General features: G+C 43.7%; 1 protein-coding gene across 3 annotated transcripts in view; it reads right to left on the reverse strand.

The window, feature by feature from the left end:
* ndfip1l (Nedd4 family interacting protein 1, like) overlaps window positions 1-18,132 on the reverse strand; it is a 50,256-nt gene extending 32,124 nt beyond the window's left edge. Inside the window, exons 1-3 of one of the 3 annotated variants that reach the window (XM_085995829.1) lie at window positions 18,043-18,132; window positions 17,926-18,010; window positions 10,371-10,461 (exon numbers count right to left, since the gene is read on the reverse strand). In XM_085995829.1, the coding sequence (XP_085851955.1) occupies window positions 10,371-10,461; window positions 17,926-17,955 (121 nt within the window). In that variant the 5' untranslated portion in view covers window positions 17,956-18,010; window positions 18,043-18,132. Of the gene's footprint in view, window positions 1-10,370; window positions 10,462-17,925 lie in introns of all 3 variants that reach the window. The other 2 variants (XM_085995830.1, XM_085995828.1) reach the window with 2 other exon arrangements.
* Between the last annotated feature and the right edge of the window lie 3,541 nt (window positions 18,133-21,673).

Consider the following 21,673-nt stretch of genomic DNA (forward strand, 5'->3'; position numbering starts at 1 on the left):
CGTTTCCTACATTACAAGTGACTACACTTCAAAAAGTACTTCATTGGCTGGAAAGCGCTTTGAGACATCCAGAAAGGCACTAAATAAATGCAAGTCTTTCTTTCTTTTTTGACTATGATATTTCTATCGTCCAAAAGACTGATGACAGTTTAGGCTCACATTTGTAGTATGGGCACTTTGGTGAGGTACTAAAGGCCGACCCATGGAATTATACCCAGCTGTAATTAATGAGTTCAGCGCGCAAGAAAACATTTTCTGCAGCAGGAGTCAGTGGATAGCAATCAGGAATTGACGTTCAGTCTGATTTTTCCCCTTCCCTAACCCAAGGGCGCGGAGGTGAATTGTAATTAACTTACCACCAACTCATTCAAGATCAGCTAAGATCACAAATCAAACATGGAATTGTGCTGAATAGTGCAGTGAAACTACTTAAATCAAAAAAAAGCAACAAAGGACACAGGTTTTCGATGTGCATGAGGATAGGTAGAGAAACAAACAGCAAAACCAGGCTATATCAAGACCTCCATTAATTTCAATCAAAACATGTTTTTCGAAAATTGCCGTGCAAAATGTTGTTGGTATTTATTTCACAACTTCCATTTTTACTGCATGGCTTCAAACACGATGTAATGTTCTGAATTGTAATTCTGTATTTCCATTACCGGACAAAGCATTGCATTGTGTTAGAGGAGATCAAGAACAGATGCCATCACAATCATGTAATGCAGCATTTGCACATCTCACACAGACTTTTCCTTGGCCCAGTATCCAGCCAAGATGTAACTGTGCACCTCTTAGACAGACGGAAAATCAAAGAAAATGAGATTAAAACCCTTTAATTTAGGAACATATGAATTGCTAGGTGAAAAAAGACCACGGTCCTTATAGTTCACCGTCTACCAGCCTGGTAGTTGCGTGATACAATAATAATGGAGCTGTTGACTAATCCTGGCAATCAATCTCTTATCAATTAGTCTATAACAGACCCAGACATGACACAAGGAAAACCATCGGTGGTGGAAAGCTTTGGGTACCATCGGTCCAAAGTCACCTGTTCCTCCCAAGCAAGCTGCACTTACCATATGTTACATCTCAAATTACTCATATACTTGCCTTGCTTTTTTTTTTGCAATCTCACTCGGAGAATCAGGGCTATAATGTCGTAACCCTATCTCCCTGAGAGCACTAGAAGGCCCTAAAGTACAGAGTCCAGATATGCCCTGCGTCTGCTGTTTGTTGTATCTGTGCTGCTCCCTGTCCAGCTATACACCTGAAATGTCTTTTTAAAATACCATTACTTGTGCAAATTTTAATTGGCATGAAATTCCAGAATGTTGTCCAGGAAGTCCAGCCTATGATCCTTGCTAAATCCAATGTAACCCAATCGCTCCCAAAGTTTGTAACAGCATCCTACCTCCCAGTGTAAAAGCTATAAAAAAAACTCTAATCTATGTATACTGTATTGTTTGAGATGAAATTATCTCATTTACATCACACCCAACAGACTTTCCCATATCAATCTGAGCTAAAGAACAAGTGAACAAAAATGCAATTAATTGAAAGCACATAAGAACTTAAGAATTAGGAGCAGGAGTGTGCCACGATTTCCCTTTCATAAAACCATGCTGACTCTGCCTAACCATATTATGATTTTCTAAGTCCCCTGTTACCATTTCCTTAATAATGGATTCCAGCATTATCTGGACAACTGACGTGAGGCTAACTGGCCTGCAGTTCCCCGTTTTCTCTCTCCCTCCTTTCTTGAATACCAGGGTTACATTTGCTATCTTCCAATCTGCTGGGACCGTTCCTCAATCTGGGGAATTTTGGAAGATCACACACAATGCATCCACTATCTCTGCAGCCACCTCTTTTAGAACCCTAGGATGTAGGCCATCAGGTCCAGGGGATTTGTGGGCTTTTAGTCCCATTAGTCTCTCAAGTACTTTGTTTCTACTGACAGTTCCCCACTGTCATTTGCCTCTTGGTTCCCCACTATTTTTGGTATGCTTTTTGTGTCTTCTACTGTGAAGGCAGATACAAAATATTTATTTAAAGTCTCTGCCACTTCCTTACTCCCCATTATAATTTCTCCTGTCTCGGCCTCTAAGGGACCAATGCTTACTTTTGCTACCTTCTTCCTTTTTACATACTTGCAGAAGCTCTTGCAATCTGTTTTTATATTTCTTGCTAGTTTACTCTCATATTCTGTTTACTCTTTTTTATCAAATTTTTTGGTCATCCTTTGCTGGTTTCTAAAGCTCTCCCAATCCTCAGGCTTACTACTATTCTTCGCAACATTGCGAACAGACTCTTGACTTCTACCTGTTCTTTCCTCTCTGTTTTGGTCAGTCCCATAAAGGAACTTCTCCATGCTGACCATATTACTCTGATGAAGGGCCTCACCAGATACCTGCCTCTCTGTCTCAGATGCTATGCATTTCCAGTATTTTCTGTTTTTAGTTCAGATTTCTTGTTTATATTTTTGTCCTTTTAAACCATTATATAACATCTGCGCGGTGTAACGATTAATTCTCCTGTCCGGTCACATCACAAAGTAGAATATCCATAAAAATCTTTTAAGCAACTACAGGAAACTCTTTATCTGGCACCGACTGAACCGGCGTGGTGCCGGTTGATCAAAAAGTCCGGATTACACAGAGGTATACTTACCAAGGTACGAGAGCCCCGTACACAGCCACGGGTGCAGGAGCCCCGGTTACACGGCACTTGTGCAGGAATCCCGTTTACACGGCCACAGATCCAGGAGTCCCTGTTGCACGGCCACAGGTGCAGGAACCCCGGTTACACGGCCACAGGTGCAGGAACCCCGGATACACGGCCACTAATATATAGTAAAACTTACCTGAACCTACTCCTGAATTTTGCCGGTTAAGAGAGATTTCCTGCCGTTGGGTCCTGACGAAGGGTTTCGACCTGAAACGTTGACTCTATTTCTCTCTCCACAGATGTTGCTTGACCTGCTGAGTTTTTCCAGCATTTTCTGTTATTTCGGATTTCCAGCATCCGCAGTATTTTGCTAACATAAAACTGGAGACTGATCACTCCATAGTCAGAGGTCCCCATTTTCCATTGTCTTTAAATAAATCCCATCTTTCCACTGTTTTACATTCAGCAACTAATGTTGTTGTTTCCTTGGTTCGAAAAATGCTGCAAATTCTCCTGTCACATTGAAACCTTCACCAGTGTTAAGGGACTCAGCCAACCAGCCTCTCCAGCAGTTTTCTTCATTTTTTCCTTATCAACGCCCACATCCCATGAATGAATATTTAAAAAAAAACTACCAGAACTTCCCTTCCTCTCCCTCCCCGATGCAGCAAACCGGCTTCAACAATTACTTTCTGTTGTTAACCACAGATCTTGCCACCCCGATGAGAAATTAACTGCTTTTGCCAATGTTATGCATCCTGACAGCGTGATCAAAACCCCAGGGATGGCACCTTCACAAGTTCAAGTTAGAATGAATGCTAGAGCTAGTGCGAGCTTCTACTAAACCCATTTCTACCGATAATTTTTTATTCAGTATGTGGATGTGGGCATCCCCAGTTGCCCCGAGGTGGTGGTGCTGGGTCTTCTTTGTAGCAGTTTGATACAACTGACTGGCTTGCTTGGGAACTTCAGAGGCCAGTTAAGAATCAACCACATTGGTGTGGGTGTGGAGTCGCATATAGGCCAGACCAGGTAAGGATGGCAGGTTTTCTTCCCTAAAGGGCTTTAGTGAATCAGTCGGCTGTTTATGACAATCCGACAGCATCATGGTCACCTTTAATTATACCAGTTTTTATTTGCAGATTTTTTTAAAAACTACACTGAATTCAAATACTCAAATTGCCACGGTGGTGTTTGAAGTCACCTTCTTGGATTATTAGTCTAGGCCTCTGGATTACCAATACAAAAGCAAAATACTGCGGGTGTTGGAAATCTGAAATAAAAACAGAAAATGCTGGAAATACTCAGCAGGCCATGACGAAAGGTCGTCGACCTGAAATGTTCATTCTGTTTCTCTCTCTCCACAGATGCTGCCTGACTGGCTGAGCATTTCCATCATTTTCTGTTTTTACCCCTGGATGACTAGTCCAGTAACATAACCACTATACAACCAGATCCCTAAATTGTTACTTAGTTGCCCAAATAATATTCTGGGCCAATGGGGTCTGAGGGAAAGCCACTTGAAAACACAGGATCTGATTCCCTTCCAAATTTTGTAAAGTTAGTGGCAAATACTCGAGGCAAATGAACAAGCTGGACCATAGCCACTTAATTCACAGTGAGACCCATATCTCAATACTTTCACTAGAGCTACAGTTCCCAGCTCTAATCAGTGCACGGTAGTGGGATGTCAAAACAAATTACTGGTCTTCCATTCATGTGCTACAAAAGTTTAACATTTTGACAGGTTTTCTGGTAGTTCAGTGGTTAAATGCACTGCCCAGTGTAGTGCAAAATTATTCAAACTGATCTGCTCGTTGGTCTGGGCCGAGTTCATGATCGCACCCAGGCAGTAAGAGCACGAAAAATGGTCTCAGAATCCCCAGGCTTTGGAGTGAGTAGAAAGGAAAATCAGCAGGGATTCCACTATTCATCATTATATCCAGTGTCTCCCGCTGCAAAGTGCATGTGTCTGGATGTTTGATGAGCCCAGGTTTAGACTTGCCTGCAAAGCCCTGCCCGTGTGAATAGACTGCTGACATTTGCTGTCTCGACTGGTGGTGAATGGCCATTTGAATAAAGTATTGGAGGGCTGCAGTTACACATGGAGCGGCGTCCCAGCATAAGTCACTGACTTCAGGAGAGAAACATGGTTTAAAATAAAAACAAATTTGAATCTTTTCTCACTTCTGAAAGCTTAAAATTACTGTAAACTGCCAAACATTGGACATTTTGTTTGCATTCACTATAAAAATGGTATGATCTTAAAATACTTATTTATTTGACAGCACAAGCTATGCTACATTATAAACCACAGACTCACTTTTGGGGGGGGGGGGGGGGGGGGGGGGGAGAGTTGGGAGGGAGGGAAAAGGAATGCTTTAAGGCTTCCCTACGACAAAGGAAAGTACACTTAGAAAACTGATTGGGTCACATGAATATAAATCATTTCAGCAACAGTTTATTGCTAATGGTCTTGTATATACAATAAGACCCTAAATCCTTCATACATATCTCACATCTTTAATTTACAACATTTCAAATTATTCTTGGCACAGGAAACTGTCTCTATGCAAGTGATACATTTTGGTAGAAAGAATGAGGAGAGGACATATAAACTAAATGGTACAATCCTGAAGCGGGTGCACGAACAGGGAGACCTGGGGGTATGTGTACACAAATCATTGAAGGGCAGGTTGAGAAAGCAATTAAAAAGGCTTACGGGACGGTGTTTTAACTTTTCCAGGTTTTCAAAATGTGCATTTTAAGGGGCAGCACGGTGGCATAGTGGTTAGCACTGTTGCCTCACAGCGCCAGGGACCCGGGTTCGAATCCGGCCTCGGGTGACTGTCTGTGTGGAGTTTGCACATTCTCCCAGTGTTTGCGTGGGTTTCCTCCGGGTGCTCCGGTTTCCTCCCACAGTCCAAAGATGTGCGGGGTAGGTTGATTGTCTATGATAAATTGACCCTTAGTGTTAGGGGGATTAAATACGTGGGGTTACGGGGATAGGGTGGGATATGTGTTGGTGTAGGGGTTACGGGGATCGGGAGGGATATGTGTCGGTGCAGGCTCGATGGGCCGAAATGGCCTCTATCTGCACTGTGTGATTCTGTGATTCTGTGATCCTGGGCTTCATGAATAGAGGTATAGAGTACAAAAGTGTAGAAATTATGAAGAACCTGTATAAAACACTGGTTCAGCCCCAACTGGAGTACTGTGTCCAATTCTGGGCACCACACTTCAGGATGGATATGAAGGCCTTAGAGAGGGTGCAGAAAAGATTGACGAGAATGATTCCAGGAATGAGGGACGTCAGTTACATTGATAGACTGGAGAAGCTGGGGTTGTTCTCCTTGGAGCAGAGAAAGTTGAGAGGAGATTTGATAGAGGTGTTCAAAATCATGAGGGGTCAGGACAGAGTAGATAGAGAGAAACTGTTCCCATTGGCGGAAGGGTCGAGAACCAGAGGACACAGATTTAAAGTGATTGACAAAAGAACCAAAGGCGACGTAAGAAAAAACTTTTTTACGCAGCGAGTGGTTAGGATCTGGAATGTACTGCCTGAAAGGGTGGTGGAGGCAGACTCAATCTCATCTTTCAAAAGGGAGTTGGGTAAGTATCTGAAGGAATGAAATTTGCAGGAAAGGGCGGGGGAGTGGGACTAGCGGAAGTGCCCTTGCAGAGAGCCGGCATGGGTTAGACGGGCCGAATGGCCTTCTTCTGTGCTGTAACCATTCAAAAAAAAATTTTAACAAAAATAGTTACCATACTAGGTTCAGTGCAAGATGGTCAAAAATTGATTGGTGCAAGTAGTTTTAAATTGGTGTCTATTGAAAGTCTATTAGAACTATTTTCTACATTGGGACTAAATTGTTCAGTAAAATGTGCGAAATTGTCTTATTCTGTGAGCCTGAAAGAAGTAGGAAGAGTGTGATTATAAAATGTGCCCACTATTAGCTGAAAGGGACAACAAAGTAATTCTGCAAATAATGTTCTACTTAACATCATGCCATTGTGGAGCAGAGTGGTTACTTGGCCCGAAACCTATTTGAAATGTTGCTGGTTTTCAAAACCGCTACCTCTTACCAGCACCATTAACCTCATAATATTTACTGGGAAACGGCTGTCTGCAGCTCATCTTCATTCGCCTCTTACTACAGCAACTGGAAGAGCCATACAGATGGGGGAGATTTCTAAGCATTTAACCGATTGCATGCCGCCTCAAATTGCTGATATATGTAATGTGTAACTGTTTCGACCGACAATTCAATTTGAATAAATCTTGTTTATACAATGGTTCCTAGGGAGGTAGCCTTATAGGGCGTTAAATTACTGACATTACCGTGTGCAATTACAGAACATTACACAATTCTGTAACAGGGCTGCTGTAATCTTCATGCAACCGAGGCACAGGGAAGGCATTTAAAAAAATGACAAGTGTCAATGTTAAATCTCAAAACCTACTTTGGACAAAAAGCATACACACAGTCTATTCAAGTGATACAAAGGCATACTCCAGTCGTATATGTTATTTCTTATATCTAGTCATGTAACAATTTCTATTTCATGGAGATTTTTAATTATCAAGTTGTCAATGATGGTTTGAAATGGCGGCAGTGGGAAGAGGTGGGAGGAAAGAGGAAAGGATGGAACAGAATACAGGGAACTTTGCTGTGTTTCTGGGTCCTTCTATGCCCAAGTCAGAAATCTTTGTTGCCAACACTAGACGCCAAGAGAACAAATGTTGCATTCTCAGCATGAATAGCATTCTTCATCTTAATGAATACAAAATGTATTTAAAATATACAGTCCCCGTCACTTATGACAGTCACATTTAAATCAGCCAAAAAGCGCTAACCATTTTCCATTTGCATTATAGTCAATTACAAAGTTGCCGTGTTAAACGCTACGTGTATTTTGGCCAGAAACAGGTGTTTACTCAATAGTTGACTGCTTCAATAAATAAGTTTCTTGAATAAATGTTGCAAAGCATAAAATTAAGGCATCTGTCACAGGTAACACTGGAAGGGAGCGGATACCAGACAAGCAAATTATACCCTCTCCATTAACCTTCTTCCCTGAAATTTAGTTATCCTGACTTATCAAAGCCTTTTTCTTCTTTATTACTGGAAGAGTGCTTCCTATCCAGTTTCATTATCCAGCTAGTCAACTTTTTTTTTTGCTGGAAAAGTAGTGATAAAACAGCATTTACACTTTTGACAAAGGACTGCGAAATGCAAGTACGGTGTAGAATATTCTCTCTGCAAATGGCATTACATGTACAGGAAACACCCGTACAATGAGGCACATCAACACAGGAAACCCAGGGTACACCAAAAATAAACCAAATACTGAACTCCGAATGCAGAAAAATAATAAATTGCTGAAGGGTTTACCTTGCTAGAGCAAGTGTTAACTTAAAGAGCAAAATTATCATGCACCATATATAAAAGTGAATCACACAACATAATTGCAACTGAAACCAAAACATGAGCAACAGTCGCACAGGTAATACTTCCCAGGCAAGAAGCTAATAGAAGTGTAGTATCAGTTACTTGCAAAGCAAAATGATGGAGTGACCAAACTTTGGTCAGTGATGTTGGTTTTAAGGAGGGTCTGAAGGAGCAAATGAAGCTGGAGGTGGCTTAGGTAAGGAATTCCGTAGGGCTGAGGCAGCTGAAGACATGGCTGCCACTGTTGAGGTGGAGGGAGGATGAATCCACAAAAGGCCAGAGTTGCAGAATGGAGAGTTCTGGGGTAGTCGTTGGGGAGGGGTTATTCGGGCTGGAGGAAGTCAGATAGATAGGGAGAGGAAAGGCGATGAAAGGCTTTAAACACAAGGATGAGAATTTTGAATTGGAGGCATTGGGAGAGTGAGAGCTATTGTAGGACCGCAAGGACATACGTGATAGGTTAGTGGGACTTGGTGTGGGATAGAATACGGGCAGCAGAGTTATGGATGAAATGGTTAATGGAGGTAAAGGATGGGAGGCCAGCCAGGAGAGAATTCGCGTAGTAGAATCTGGAGGTGACGAAGGCATGTTTTGGAGTTTCAGCAGCAGATCGGAGATGTGTAATGTTAGAGGTGAAAGTAGGCTGTCTTTGTGAAGGAGAGGATATGGGGTCGGAAACTCAGCTTGGAGTCGAATAGGACCAATGTTGCGAAAAGTCTGTTTCAGTCTGAGGCACTGCCCAGGAGTGGGATGGAATTGGTGGCAAGGGTACGGAGTTTGTGGCACAGGCCAATGACAATTGCTTTGGTGTTCCCAATGTTTAACAGGCGGAAACTGCAACTCATCCTAGACTGGATGTCAGACCAACAGTCTAACAACACAGAGGCTGTGGAGAGATCAAAAGAGGTGGTGGAGAGGTAAAGTTGGGTGTCATCAGTGTACTTATGGGAGCTGATTCCATGTCTGTGGATGATGTCACCAAAAGGCAGCACGTAGAGAAGGAGGCCTAGGATGGATCTTTGGAGGATTCCGGAGGTGACGGCTTTGAAGTGAGAAGTAAAACCATTGTTGGAGGAGCTCTAGTTATTGGATAGGCAAGATTGGAACCAAGTGAAGGCAATCCCTCCCTTTCACTCCCTCCACCACCAGCGTACCGTGGCTGCAGTGTGCACCATCTACAAGATGTACTGCAGCAACTCGCCAAGGCTTCTTCGGAAGCACCTCCCAAACCCGCGACCTCTTCCACCTAGAAGGACAAGGGCAGCAGGCGCATGGGAACACCACCACCTCCAAGTACCCCGCTAAGTCACACACCATCCTGACTTGGAAGTATATTGCCGATCCTTCATCGTTGCTGGGTCAAAATCCTGGAACTCCCTCCCTAACAGCACTGTGGGAGTACCTTCACCACACGGACTTCAGCGGTTCAAGGCGGCGGCCCACCACCACCTTCTCACGGGCAATTAGGGATGGGCAATAAACGCTGGCCTTGCCAGCGACGCCCACATCCCATAAACGAATTTTAAAAAATCCCACTGAGCTCGACAATTGAGGAGAGGCGTTAGAGGAGACTGGCGACTGTGTCAAAGTCTACAGAATGGTCAAGGAGGGATAATGCATTATGGTCATAGCCAGAGGAGATTTCATTTGTGACTTTGATTAGGGCAGTTTCTGTACTGTAAAGGAGAATTAATCGGATTGAAGAGATGCAATTAGGGAGTTGCAGGAAAAATGGATATGGATTTGAGACAAACACATTTTAGTGGTGCAGTAGTTTGCAAGGATGGAGGGGGTACGGTTGGATTTATTGAGGAGGATGGTGACGGTGATTTTGAAAGGCAGGGGGCTGGTACCCGAGGAGAGAGTCAGCTAACATGGAGGCCAGGAAGGCACGTTGGGCGGACAGCCGTTTAGTGGGAATTTGTAGACAAGGATTTTTGAGGCGAGACTCGAACGCAAGCCCCTGTCTCTTCAAATGGTTGGTGGGTTAGGTGTACAGGAGAGAAAGGAGAAGTAAGTTTAAAGAAACTTAACAAATTCTTGACTAATTCCCAATTTACAGTAGTTTGATCAAATATTTTCCAAAATTTAAATTAAAACTTTTTCCCCCACCATCATTCAGGATCTCTATGAAAAACTGGTGAGCTACTACATATGCCCATCCTGCAAAACTATCAGGGAACATGTGATAAATGTACCCTTTTGACGTAACTATTTTCCTTCTGGTTGCTGCACAGTTCTACATACCTGCACTTTCTACTGCGATGCTGCTGTAGGGTGGCGGGGCAGCCTCAGCCCCAGATTCGGACACCTCCAACGGCTCTTCCTCATTCTGCAACTGAATCAACAAAACACCAGATACAAGTTAAAACTCCGTCACTAACAGCAGACCTGCGAAATGTGAAAAGCAAACTTCAGGAAACAACCCAAAAATGCTCATTTATCAAAGCCTGTTCACATGCCTCTCTCCTACCCCCCAATGCAATGCCTTTTCACAGAATCATCTTTTTTCCACCTCCCTAATGCAATACAATGTCAGTTTACCCACATCAAACTACAAAATAAAAAAAAGTTGCTCCCTCGCATCCCGAGAAGAAAATACAATATTAGAGACTGTCAATCAACGCAGATATTTTACAGGAAACTTTCGTTTATCCGGAGGTTAAATGTCCGGAAAGCTCTATCTACCGGCAAAATTCAGGAGTCGGTTCAGATCATTTTTTTTTCTTTTCGTTGCTTCTTTTCTCCAGTCCTGGCTCTGCAAGCGTCTCTGTAGCTAAGCAACAGCTTCAGCTAGACGCTTGCAAGCTACGCCGACTGTTTTGAAGCTGTTGCTAAGCAACAGGGTTTGTTGCTTCACACGGAGCTCTGAGCTCCGAATGTTTTAACATTAGCGCTGGTTTCTATGGCAGTTTTGATCTAACGGCACCAGCTCGGTCCCGTCGGTGCCGGATACCAGAAAGTTTCCTGTACTTCTATGCAGAAAAAAATATTTTTCTCGTCTCCTCGCCTGAAGGCACTGCCTCATTGCTGGGCTACAGCTCCAGAGGTGCTATTTGTGCTCTATTATTCATGAGTGGGGGAGGGAGAAATAAATCGCAGTTGAGTTCAATCTTCTCCTCTGCCCGCACGCGGAGTCCCAACAGGGGTCTAAGAGAGCGATCAGCTACTAAAACCACGGCTGATTTTACCCTCTCCGAGCCACGGGTGCGGAGGCCAACTACAGTGCCTCTGACTCCGTTCCAGGTGAAACCACCACAAACTGGGGATCAAACCTGGTCTGTAGAACTCAACTACTCACTGAACTATTGGGGAAGCTCAAGATAGTTTCATAAAATCAGTAGAATTCTTTAAATGATGTTCCTATTCTCTTTCTCTTCTCTGCGTGGATCTTGTTGTCACACATGTCCACCTGTATCTAATTTCCTCCAAAATTGGTCTGGCAAAGGCAGGTACCATTTCTGACATTTGTATGCAAGGACTTTTGGGAATCTCTCTCAGGCAGGAACTATTCTTGGAAATTTTGCTTTTATAGCATTTTTGACAACAAAACAGTCAGATTTTGATCTCAGCCATGACAGCAATGTGGAAGGTCAGGATTCCCGAGCAATGGAAGGGGGAAAAGACAATTAGCAAATCTTCTGATTTCAGATTACTAGCCAGTCACTCCTGCTGCAAAGTGCAGGTATGGACAGCATCTAAGGGCAGATTTGGGCTTGGCTCTGACATCCTTGCACGTCAACAGCCTGCTGTAACTCACCATCTAAGCTCACACTGGAAACATGGCCACTTGGACAAGGTACAGGAGACTGCGGGTGATCATCAGCTTCAGCAGAGATGGGGAAAGAAAGAGGGGCCAGAGAGAAGCTAACTGGCTATTTCTTGGTGACCAACAAATTCAGTGGAGTCTTTTTAGCAACTCAGATACATTTTTTTAAACATTTGTATTGATTGGTTCTCAGGAGGTGGGCGATGCTAGCAAGCCTGCACTTCTTGCCAATCTCTAGTTGCCCTAAGCAGGTAATGGTTTTGGGCCTTCTTGAAGTGGTACAGTCCTTATGGTGATGATCGTTTCCACACAATGTTAAATAGGCAAAGATTTTGACCCAGCAACAATGAAGGAGTAGCAATGTGTATCCATGTTAATTTGGAGGGAGGCGATGGTGCTCCCATCAAGCTGCTGCTCATTCCTCTTGGTGGTAGAGATGATGGGGACTGAGGTGCTGTTGAATTGCGACAATGCATCCTGCAGGTAGTACATACTGCAGCCACAGTGCATCATTGGTGGATAGTGTGGGGATTAAATCCAGTGGCAAGGAAGCTAATCAAGCAGATCGCTCAGTCCTATCTCCGCTTTCTAGTGAGGATAAATTCTGCCACAAACATGACAATCATGATCTCTTCAATATATGCACCCTCATACCAAAAGTGCACATTTTGTCTTTCATTTATATCAAAGTAAGCTTATTTATTGTTAAAAGTAAAATTATGCCAATGCCAGTAGCCCCCAAAGTCATCCAGGGCGACAGATACAGTCACCATGCCGTTTCCTAGACTGGCACACATTCAATTATTTGGAACAATCCAATGGTGCATTAAAAAGGTGGCACGACTAAATGATTGAGAGAGATCAGCACAATGGCTAGTTGAAATAAGGGCATGCAGTACCACTCCAGTGGTTTATGGGGACATTTTATTTTATTAGCAGAAGCTGGCAGAAAACAAATCCAGGAAGGACAGCCTACCCTCAATAAAAATGATTTAAGTTTTAAGATAACATCTGTGTAAAGATTACTTGATATTTTAAGCTACTTTTTCATATCCTGTTCCTTGCTCCAATATATTCACTACAGCACACCTATAGGCAGATTACTCATTAGGGCTGCATTATGCTTATATCATAAGCAATGTTCCCTTTAAGCTGCACAGCCACACCGTACTCTGCAGCTCCTGCGCAGCCGGCTCTTAAAATAGGAAAAATCACACGTGTGGTATTCTGAATGGGCCGCGCACCCGGAAAAAATTAAAAGGGAACATTGATCATAAGTGATATTTTACCAAGGTCATTTGGTACGCAAGAGGGCGAGAGGTGAACTGACAAATTGAGAAATGCTCATTGTATGACTCCACAGGTGAGAAATAGGAGAATAAATGTTTTGGACTACAAGTTTTTACAGAACTTTCCTTTTTCAGTAAGAGGAATGTCCCCACACAATAATATCGGAGACTCCATTCGCAATACCCATTTTCAGAGACCAAGTACTACAGAGCAATTAACGCCTTGAGGATTACAAAAACAAGGTCATCAGTCCAAAAATATAGCAACTCGTACAGGAGATTAACCTGATTTGATCAAATGTTTCACTGTGGTGCTGGTTTTCTGCACTGTCTGTAATATTATGGAAATCCTTCCTTACACAAGAAATCTGGAATAGGTAGGTAAAACTATATTGTAAATAAAGCTGCATGCACTATTATAATAACTGTAACTGTACTTACAACCTTTAAAATAGTTAAAAGAAATTGCCCTGCTTTAGCCCAATAAACTGTCAGTAACATGAAATCCTCCAAAAAGCAAAAGTACATAAAGTAACCCATGGCCAATTTCAGGAAAAATCAGGCAAGCGCCAGGAGACTATGGTGACCCGTGATGCCTTACTCAGCAAATTTGACTAACCCCACAGCCCACAACCAATGATATTCTTCCTCTGGGCAAGCCCCTCCCTCTGATGGCTTGACTGATGAGAAGAACTTGCATGAGAAGTTTGGTGTGGGGCATTTAATTGTGTCTTACTAGACATATAACATCATATTGTAAAATACAGAGGATGTACTGATGAAGAGCTGGGGGATACAATGATATAACATCAGTAAGCTGCCCTAACTCATACATGGGGAGTCGTGGTCAGCACTACAAACGAATATATAAATTATATAGCACAGCTTATCACTATCCTATTTACACCACACCGTAGCAAGTAATGAAAGGAACTGGATCTATCTAAATATTAACTGACACAGCTATGCTGGTATGCAAATTACATTCTGCTCCATTCTTTATTACAATGCATTTGTTCTCAACTAGGAGATCTTGTGCAAAACAAAGTTCTTGGAGACGACGCACTCACGTGTGCATTAAATTTACACCTTCCAAATTCTTTGAAATATTATAGTGGAATGGCCTTACTGGAGTCCTCAAACCATTTTTTGTTGGTCCATCACAAATTACTTACAAATAACAAGAGAGATCATGCATATAATACACTGGTCTTTAACTTTGCGCCCAATTAATGTCTACCCTCATGAGCGGGGGCGCGCAATGGTGAGATATGCAGGGTCCATTCAGGTCATGTTGGCTCCAAGGCAAATTGCCTGGTGATGGGAGATTGTAACCAAGCCACGCCTCTATGGCAAACTTAGTCCAAATCCAAGTTAGCAGGTCCACAATACCACAGGGTGTTTTTGCTGGTTCACCAGTCAACCAGGCTTATTGACAAGAACCTTTGGGGATTCTTCCCACTCAACTCTTTATAACCTTCATTATCACTGGGTCAATATATTGGAATCCCCTATCTAACACTATCACGGGAGCACTAGCAAAAACAATTTGCAGTTATGTGACATCTTTAACACCAGAGAAACATCCCAAGGTGCGTCAGAGGTGCAAAGAAAAAAGGACACCGAGCCACAGGAGGTTCGGAGAGATCACCAAGAGCTTGGTAACAGAGATGACTTTTAAGAATTATCTTAAAGGAGGAAAGGCAGAGGAATTTATGGAGGGAATTTCACAGAGTGGAATCTAGGAGATTTTGGATTCAACAGAGGGGATGAATTTCCTCTTTCAAAACGAAGAATCGTCCGTCAAAGCATGGATGCAGTTTCCAAAACAATTCTCACTGGACATATTAGAATGTAATCTTTCTCATGCTGACATTCATCTCAACTGGGAATATAAGAAATTGTTGGAAAAAAAAAACAGTAAAGGTCTACCAACTTGCTTAGCAAAATGTGTGTTTTCCTCACACCATGGACAAGCAGCAAGTGAAAGTGAGGACCTCCCCCACAGGGAAGGCAAAGTCCCTTAGAGCATTCTTGCATATTTAGCAGCCAATGTGAAAGTAGGTTACTCATCAAAATAGGGACGGGTGCCAACCCCTAATGGAGTAGATGTTTCTGGGACCTGGTCAGTGCAAAGGTAGAGGTACATATCTACCTATCTTAAGTACAGTACATTAGAACAAAAGTGAGGTAAAAAATTAACTCCAGTAAGATATTTCAACTGTACAATTCTGAAATTTGCAGAGGTACTGGAATCACAGACATCAAGCGAGCACAAGAATCCCAATACAAACATTTGCAGCGTATTTCACTGTATTTAATCATGTACAGGAGTCTCTCCCTCACCCCCCTCCCCCACAATTTGCATATTTCAAGAAGATTTCGACAAAGGAAGAAGCACTTCGCTCTGGATCATGCCCAAGTCACCTGCCTTTGGCAGCAGCAGTTTCCAAAGAGGAACACAACCAGTCAGCTAGTTAAATGAATCATGTGACTTCACCTTCCCTTCCCCCTTTCTCTTGGAGACATACATTTAGTGTACTCTGTACTAACACTGCATGTCCCAAATGTCTACTTTTCTAAACCCCCCTGAATGATGCTCAGAAATGACTTCTTCTTGGGGATTATTAGGGCCTCCACTGTCATTAGAAAACTAAAGGTATTCAATCTAAATACTTCTTTTTAAAAAAAGGTTGTTTCCAATTTTACCAAGTTCTACAGCTGCGACAATTTGTCCAGTAGCCATTATGTGTCTGGAGTCAAAATAAATTATACCCCTTCCTATTCAACCTCTAAATAACATGCCTGCTAAGATTTACAAGTCACAACAACTGCCTGCTATGATAGGATTCACGTATTTTGTATACTTTATTTCACTGCATCTCCCGCTCAATTATTGGGCACTGTATTCTAAAAATGCATTTAAAGTTTTTTTTTAAATATAAATTCTACAGCATAAATGGAGACATGCTAATGGAGCTAATTATATGGTAGGTGAGGGAATTAATAGAAATCAATAGAACATATTTATCTTATGTCTCCTGTTTGGTTTCAGGACAATTCTTGGTTGTAAAAATCAGCAGAGACAACAATTTGCATTTATATAGCACCTTTAATGTAGTAAACCGTCCCAAAGCATTTCATTAAAACATTCAGGACCAAGATTAAATGGTACAGTAACATTACCAAATGAGTTTCATCAGGTCAAGCAGCATACTTACAGGTGCAATTGGGTTCAGGATGGTTTTTTATTTGTGGTATCTGGTAGCCACCCTTTACTTGTCACAAACTAATATTGTTACAAAACTTCCCCTACATAACTCAAGAACCCATTGCTTTCCCTCAATATCAGTTACCAGCAGGGAAGGAGCAGCCATAAATCAAGATTGGTCCTCATCACTCAAAAGGTAATCTGATCAGCTGTTAAATATTTATAGTACTGGGGAGTATTTATAGTGCTGGTAAATCCTGCACTGCATCTCAGACTCCCTTTACATCAGAGTGCTTCCCTTTCTTTATCATAAACAATGACTATAAATGTTATTTTGAACCATATAAATGGGTCCAACCCAGAGATGTGTGCACTTTAAAAAAAAGATTCACTTGCATTGTCTTTAGGTGACAGACAGTATTAAATAGACCTTCAATAATTGTAGGAAAAGCTTTGAGGTAGATAGGCGAATGCCAATCACTCATTTTGTAACCTATTTTTGTGTAGGTCACTCTCAAGAACAATATAGCTCGTGTTGAAATGAGTTTGCAATTCCAGCCACTCTTCAGTTTCTAATTGCCACTCTTAACTTTTTTTTTTAATTATTCGTTCCTGGCTAGTATTTATTGCCCATCCTTAATTGCCCTTGAGAAGGTGGTGATGACAATTGAGTGACTTGCTAGGCCATTTCAGAGGGCAGTCAAGAGTCAACCACATTCCAAGTAAGGACAGCAGACTTCCTTCCCTAAAAAACATTGGTGAACCAGATGGTTTTTTGACAATCTGGTAGTTTCACAATTACTGACACAAGCTTTTTTTATTTCAGATTTATTTAATTAACTGAATTTAAATTCTCCAGCTGCCGTGGTGAACTCACATCTCTGGATCATTAATCCAGGCCTCTGAATTACTAGTCCAGCAACATAACCCACTAGTCGTCCAGCAACAGAACCCCCTGATGTTGACAAGCTCCTGTAACATTTCCAGAAGAGTGTTGGATTCCGTGATCCTTTGACCCAAGGTTATCAACAAGAGAATGAAGTGGGACTCGCCATCTCACCCAGAACCAGACAGTCTGGAAATCCATTTAAAGACTTCAGATGCAAGAGGGACATGGACCCAATGCAGATGACATTTTAAAACAAAATGTGTGACCGTCACTTCCAATGATCGACAGTCTCCGCCAACACTGCATTTCCCAACACAGAAGGCAATTCTACCGCGATTCACAAAGCCCTCCTTTTGTATGTGACATATTTTATTTAAAAGAAAAACAAAATGGAGTTAGTGTGATTCCTGATTACATCAATAATTGATGGTGGGCTATTAAATCCGGTGCCATGACTCGCGAGGTTGCCGTCAGTCAGCAGCGAGACCAACAATTTCTCCGTTTCCCTTCCTAATCCTTCGCCCCCGTCCATGTTAACAATAGCACGAGGCCTAGAGAACAGCCCCAAGCCTCGGTGTCTCCTGGCGATCGCCGCCCATCGCCCGCCCGGGGCTGACAGAGACCCGCCCTCCCCCGCTACTCACCGCCTGATACCGGCTGCTGCTATCCGCCATGGCGCAGGGAGGGAGCGAGCGTTGCTGCTGGTAGCGGGAGTGGGGGGCTGCTGCTGCTGCTGCTGGTAGCGGGAGTGGGAGTGGGGGGCTGCTGCTGCCGCTCTCTCTTCTCCCCGCTTATTTTTTGCGGTCTGATCGACAGCTGAATCAGCTCGCAGCCGCACCGGATGTGAGTGCCTGAGATTGGGGGGGAAACAGCGCCACCTGGCCTGGCAGTACCGGTACTGCAAATGTTAGATGGTGTGAGGAGCCTCTACCTGACAACACCGGTACTGCAAGTGTGAGATGGTGTGAGGAGCCTCTACCTGACAACACCGGTACTGCAAGTGTTAGAATAAATAAATGTATTTTGATGCTTTGGCAACATAAGATGTACCTTATCATGCCAATAAAGCGATTTGTATTGTATTGTATTGTATTATTGTTAGAGGGCACGGGGAGCCCCTACCTGACAACACTGGTACTGCAAGTGTTAGAGGGCATGGGGAGCCTCTACCTGACAACCCCGGTACTGCAGGTGTTGGAGGGCATAGGAAGCCCCTACCTGACAACACCGGTACTGGCAGCATCCACAGCTGTATGCAAATTAGCTTCAGAAATGAGCGAATTAGAAGTGCTGCACAGCAGAACTGACAGACTGTCTGCCCCTCAGAGCAGCAACCAGTACTCCCCTCCCCCACTGCACTGAGAGCACCCTCTTTCAGTTTCCCCCTGACATCAAAGACAGTACAAGAAAACAGTTCAAGCAAAAGCTGATGAGAGAGAGGCCAGAGACTCTTTTTGCTGACTTGTACAAAAATGGGAATATGAGTAATCTTACTTTTTACTCAGATCAGTCCACTGCTTGGCACAAAGCAATCACCACACACTACCCCTGTGTTCAGCATGAGGAAACCACTAATGGGTTCAAACTGAAAATAAGGGAATCAGAGGACCTTGAGAGTGCAATGACAACTGTCAACATGTACAACAATGGGACAATAATGGTGCAAGGCAACCTCAAAGACTTTGAAATGGCCTTCCAGACACTGAGAGGATTAGTAGAGAAGGGAGAGACCAGCCCCAGTGTAACTGTCAGGGAGAAAGCCACACACACTCCCCCCACCACTTGCAGCTCACCAGGAGTAAAGCAGCTTAGCCAGGAGGAGAGTGAGCCCCTCAGTTCTGACCAGGCACCCACTCTGTTGCCCCACAGCTCCCTGGTACAATTAAAGGAGCAGTTCACGCAGCTGGAGATAGAGCTGGTTCAGCTCAGAGAGACGGTCCTTACTCAGAATCCAGAGCAACACACAACAAAACAGTTACAAAACCAGGTTGCTAAACTGAAAAGCGATCAAGTAAGCAGCATCTCAGCACTAAAGCAAGAACTAAAGCAAGAGAGGGAGAGCTACAGGAGAGAGCTGACTTTACTTGGGGAGCAGGTAAGAGAGCTGCAGAGGGACAGGGAGAGCTACAGGGGAGAGATAGATACATTGGCCCAGCAGCTAGAGGCCAGAGACAGGACAGTGCAGAGCCTTACTGAGCAGCTGCACTCTTTCACTGAGCAACAGCAGCAGACCCACACTACAGGGAGTGCCACACAGACCAACCAGCACACTGAAGCCCAGTCTGCCCCCCCCCCACTTTGGAATCACAGCCGAGCCCCTCAGCCTCCGTCTCACAAGAGGAGCGCCCACACCGGACACGACCCCCCACGTCCAACATACAACCTGTGAGTCCAGGCGAGAGTCACCAGCCAGCAAACACCAACAAGGCTGACATTGTAATACTAATAGACTCAAATGGGAAATTCCTCCGGGAGAAAAAGCTCTTCCCTAAACATAAAGTAGCCAAGCTCTGGTGCCCAACATCAGACAAAGCCCTGGAAATGTTGTCCACAAGCCACTTAGGCTCCCCCCAACACATCATAATACACACCGGCACGAATGACCTAAGGGCCCAGCAGGAGAGGGTGGCAACATCCCTCCGAACAGTGATTGAGAAGGCAAGTACCACCTTCCCAAACACAAAGATCACTGTTTCCACACTGTTGCCGAGAAAAGACTTTCACTACAAAACAATCCACAAGGTAAATGCCAGCATATCATGAGACTGTGCATTAAAACAAAACGTGTACCTGGCCCAACATCCCACCCTCGATGTGGAATGCCTTTACGACCACGTCCATCTTTATAAGGAGCTAGTGCCTGTCTTTGCTAAGGCCCTGAAGGACGTCGCTCTTAACCGTGACCACACCCAGACTCCAAGAGGAAAAGGACACCCCCCCCGGCCATCAGAGACCAGCGAGGTACAGCCCAGGACCACTACAGAGACCACCACCACCCTGGACCCCGCTATCAAGACCCAGACATCCCCATCCCCATCCCCACCACCCAGCCCAACCAGGACCAGAGAGGATCCCCACGTACACGCCATCAGAGCACAGCACCACTGTCCGACCTGCACCACTCCTGCCCCCCAGGAGAGCAGGACCACCCCAGCAGCAGGAACTCCAGCCCGGCAGATTGAGGTATGCTCAGGCTGTAAGCAATACTACAGGCAGAGACAATCCATTGAGAGACATACAGCAGATGCTCAGCATCATCTGCCCCTGCCTTGTGGAACAGGAAGTATAATGACTAGCCCATTTCACACCTGACAAAAAAAAGGTGTGATTGTTAGAAAGAGTTGCAGTTATATATTCTCAGTATTTGTAGACACTTGAAATATTCTTTTTTTCTCATTTAACATGACAAACACACACATTCACTCACACACACACCTATTACAGTAAAAGACCAATCTTAACATGAAATCCTTGTGCATCTCAACCTGGAATATCCAAGGCCTACGCTCTTCTGTGTTTGGTTTGAAGAGCAGGACCTCAGAGTTCTTAGATGAAATCAAAGATCTAGACGTTGGCCCAGAAATTAGTGTCCCAACGCGCGAGTAAGCACCGTGTACTCACGCGTGGGACCGATGGAATTGCCGGTTTTCAGCATGCACAGCGCATGCGCGGGAAACCGGCATTTCCGATCCTCTGAACCAAGGGGTTCAGAGGTGGAACGTGTGCGCGCAGGAGTCTGCGCGTGCACGTTGAACTTCCTTTTTTGTTCCAGGTTTGCCCGTGCATGAAGGCCTCCACTTTTTACACTTTAAAAAAGCAGACGTAAGGACTTAATTTTAAAAGGTAAGTGGTCTATTAATTAAAATTAGAATTTTTTTTCCACAGGTTTATTTTTAAAGACTTTACAGTAAGGTAAGTGTATTTTTAGCCCCGATTTTTTATAAAATTATTTTTTTCAAAAATTTAAATTATTGTTTAAAATAGTTATTTAAAGTTATTTATAGTTCATTTAATTAGTGGGATGTTTTTTTAAATTTTATTTCAAGTTTAAGTACTGTTTTGGGCGCCCGGAGTTTTCATGAGTTTGACAGTTCTTGTCAAACTCATGAATGAACTTTTGCATGCTCCGATTGGTTGCCCAGTGCTCACGTGATCCCAGCCGACGTATCGCACTAAGTACGCCGCTGGGTCATGCAAGCACAGCGCGCCAGGAGCTGAACTGGGCCACAGACAGGAAATCCACGCAGGCCCAGGCTTCAACTGCTGGCGCGCTAGGTAAGTGTAGGTCAGGGGCTTGCACCCGCGGGAAGCCCCCGACACGAATTTCTGGGCCATTATCATTTTGCAAGAAACCTGGTGTAGAGGAGAAGGGTCCACTGGTTGTCCCCCTGG

Source organism: Somniosus microcephalus, chromosome 8 (genome assembly GCF_052327205.1).
Source record: "Somniosus microcephalus isolate GS21.2 chromosome 8, FLI_Smic_1.0, whole genome shotgun sequence".
Taxonomy (NCBI): Eukaryota; Metazoa; Chordata; class Chondrichthyes; order Squaliformes; family Somniosidae; genus Somniosus; species Somniosus microcephalus.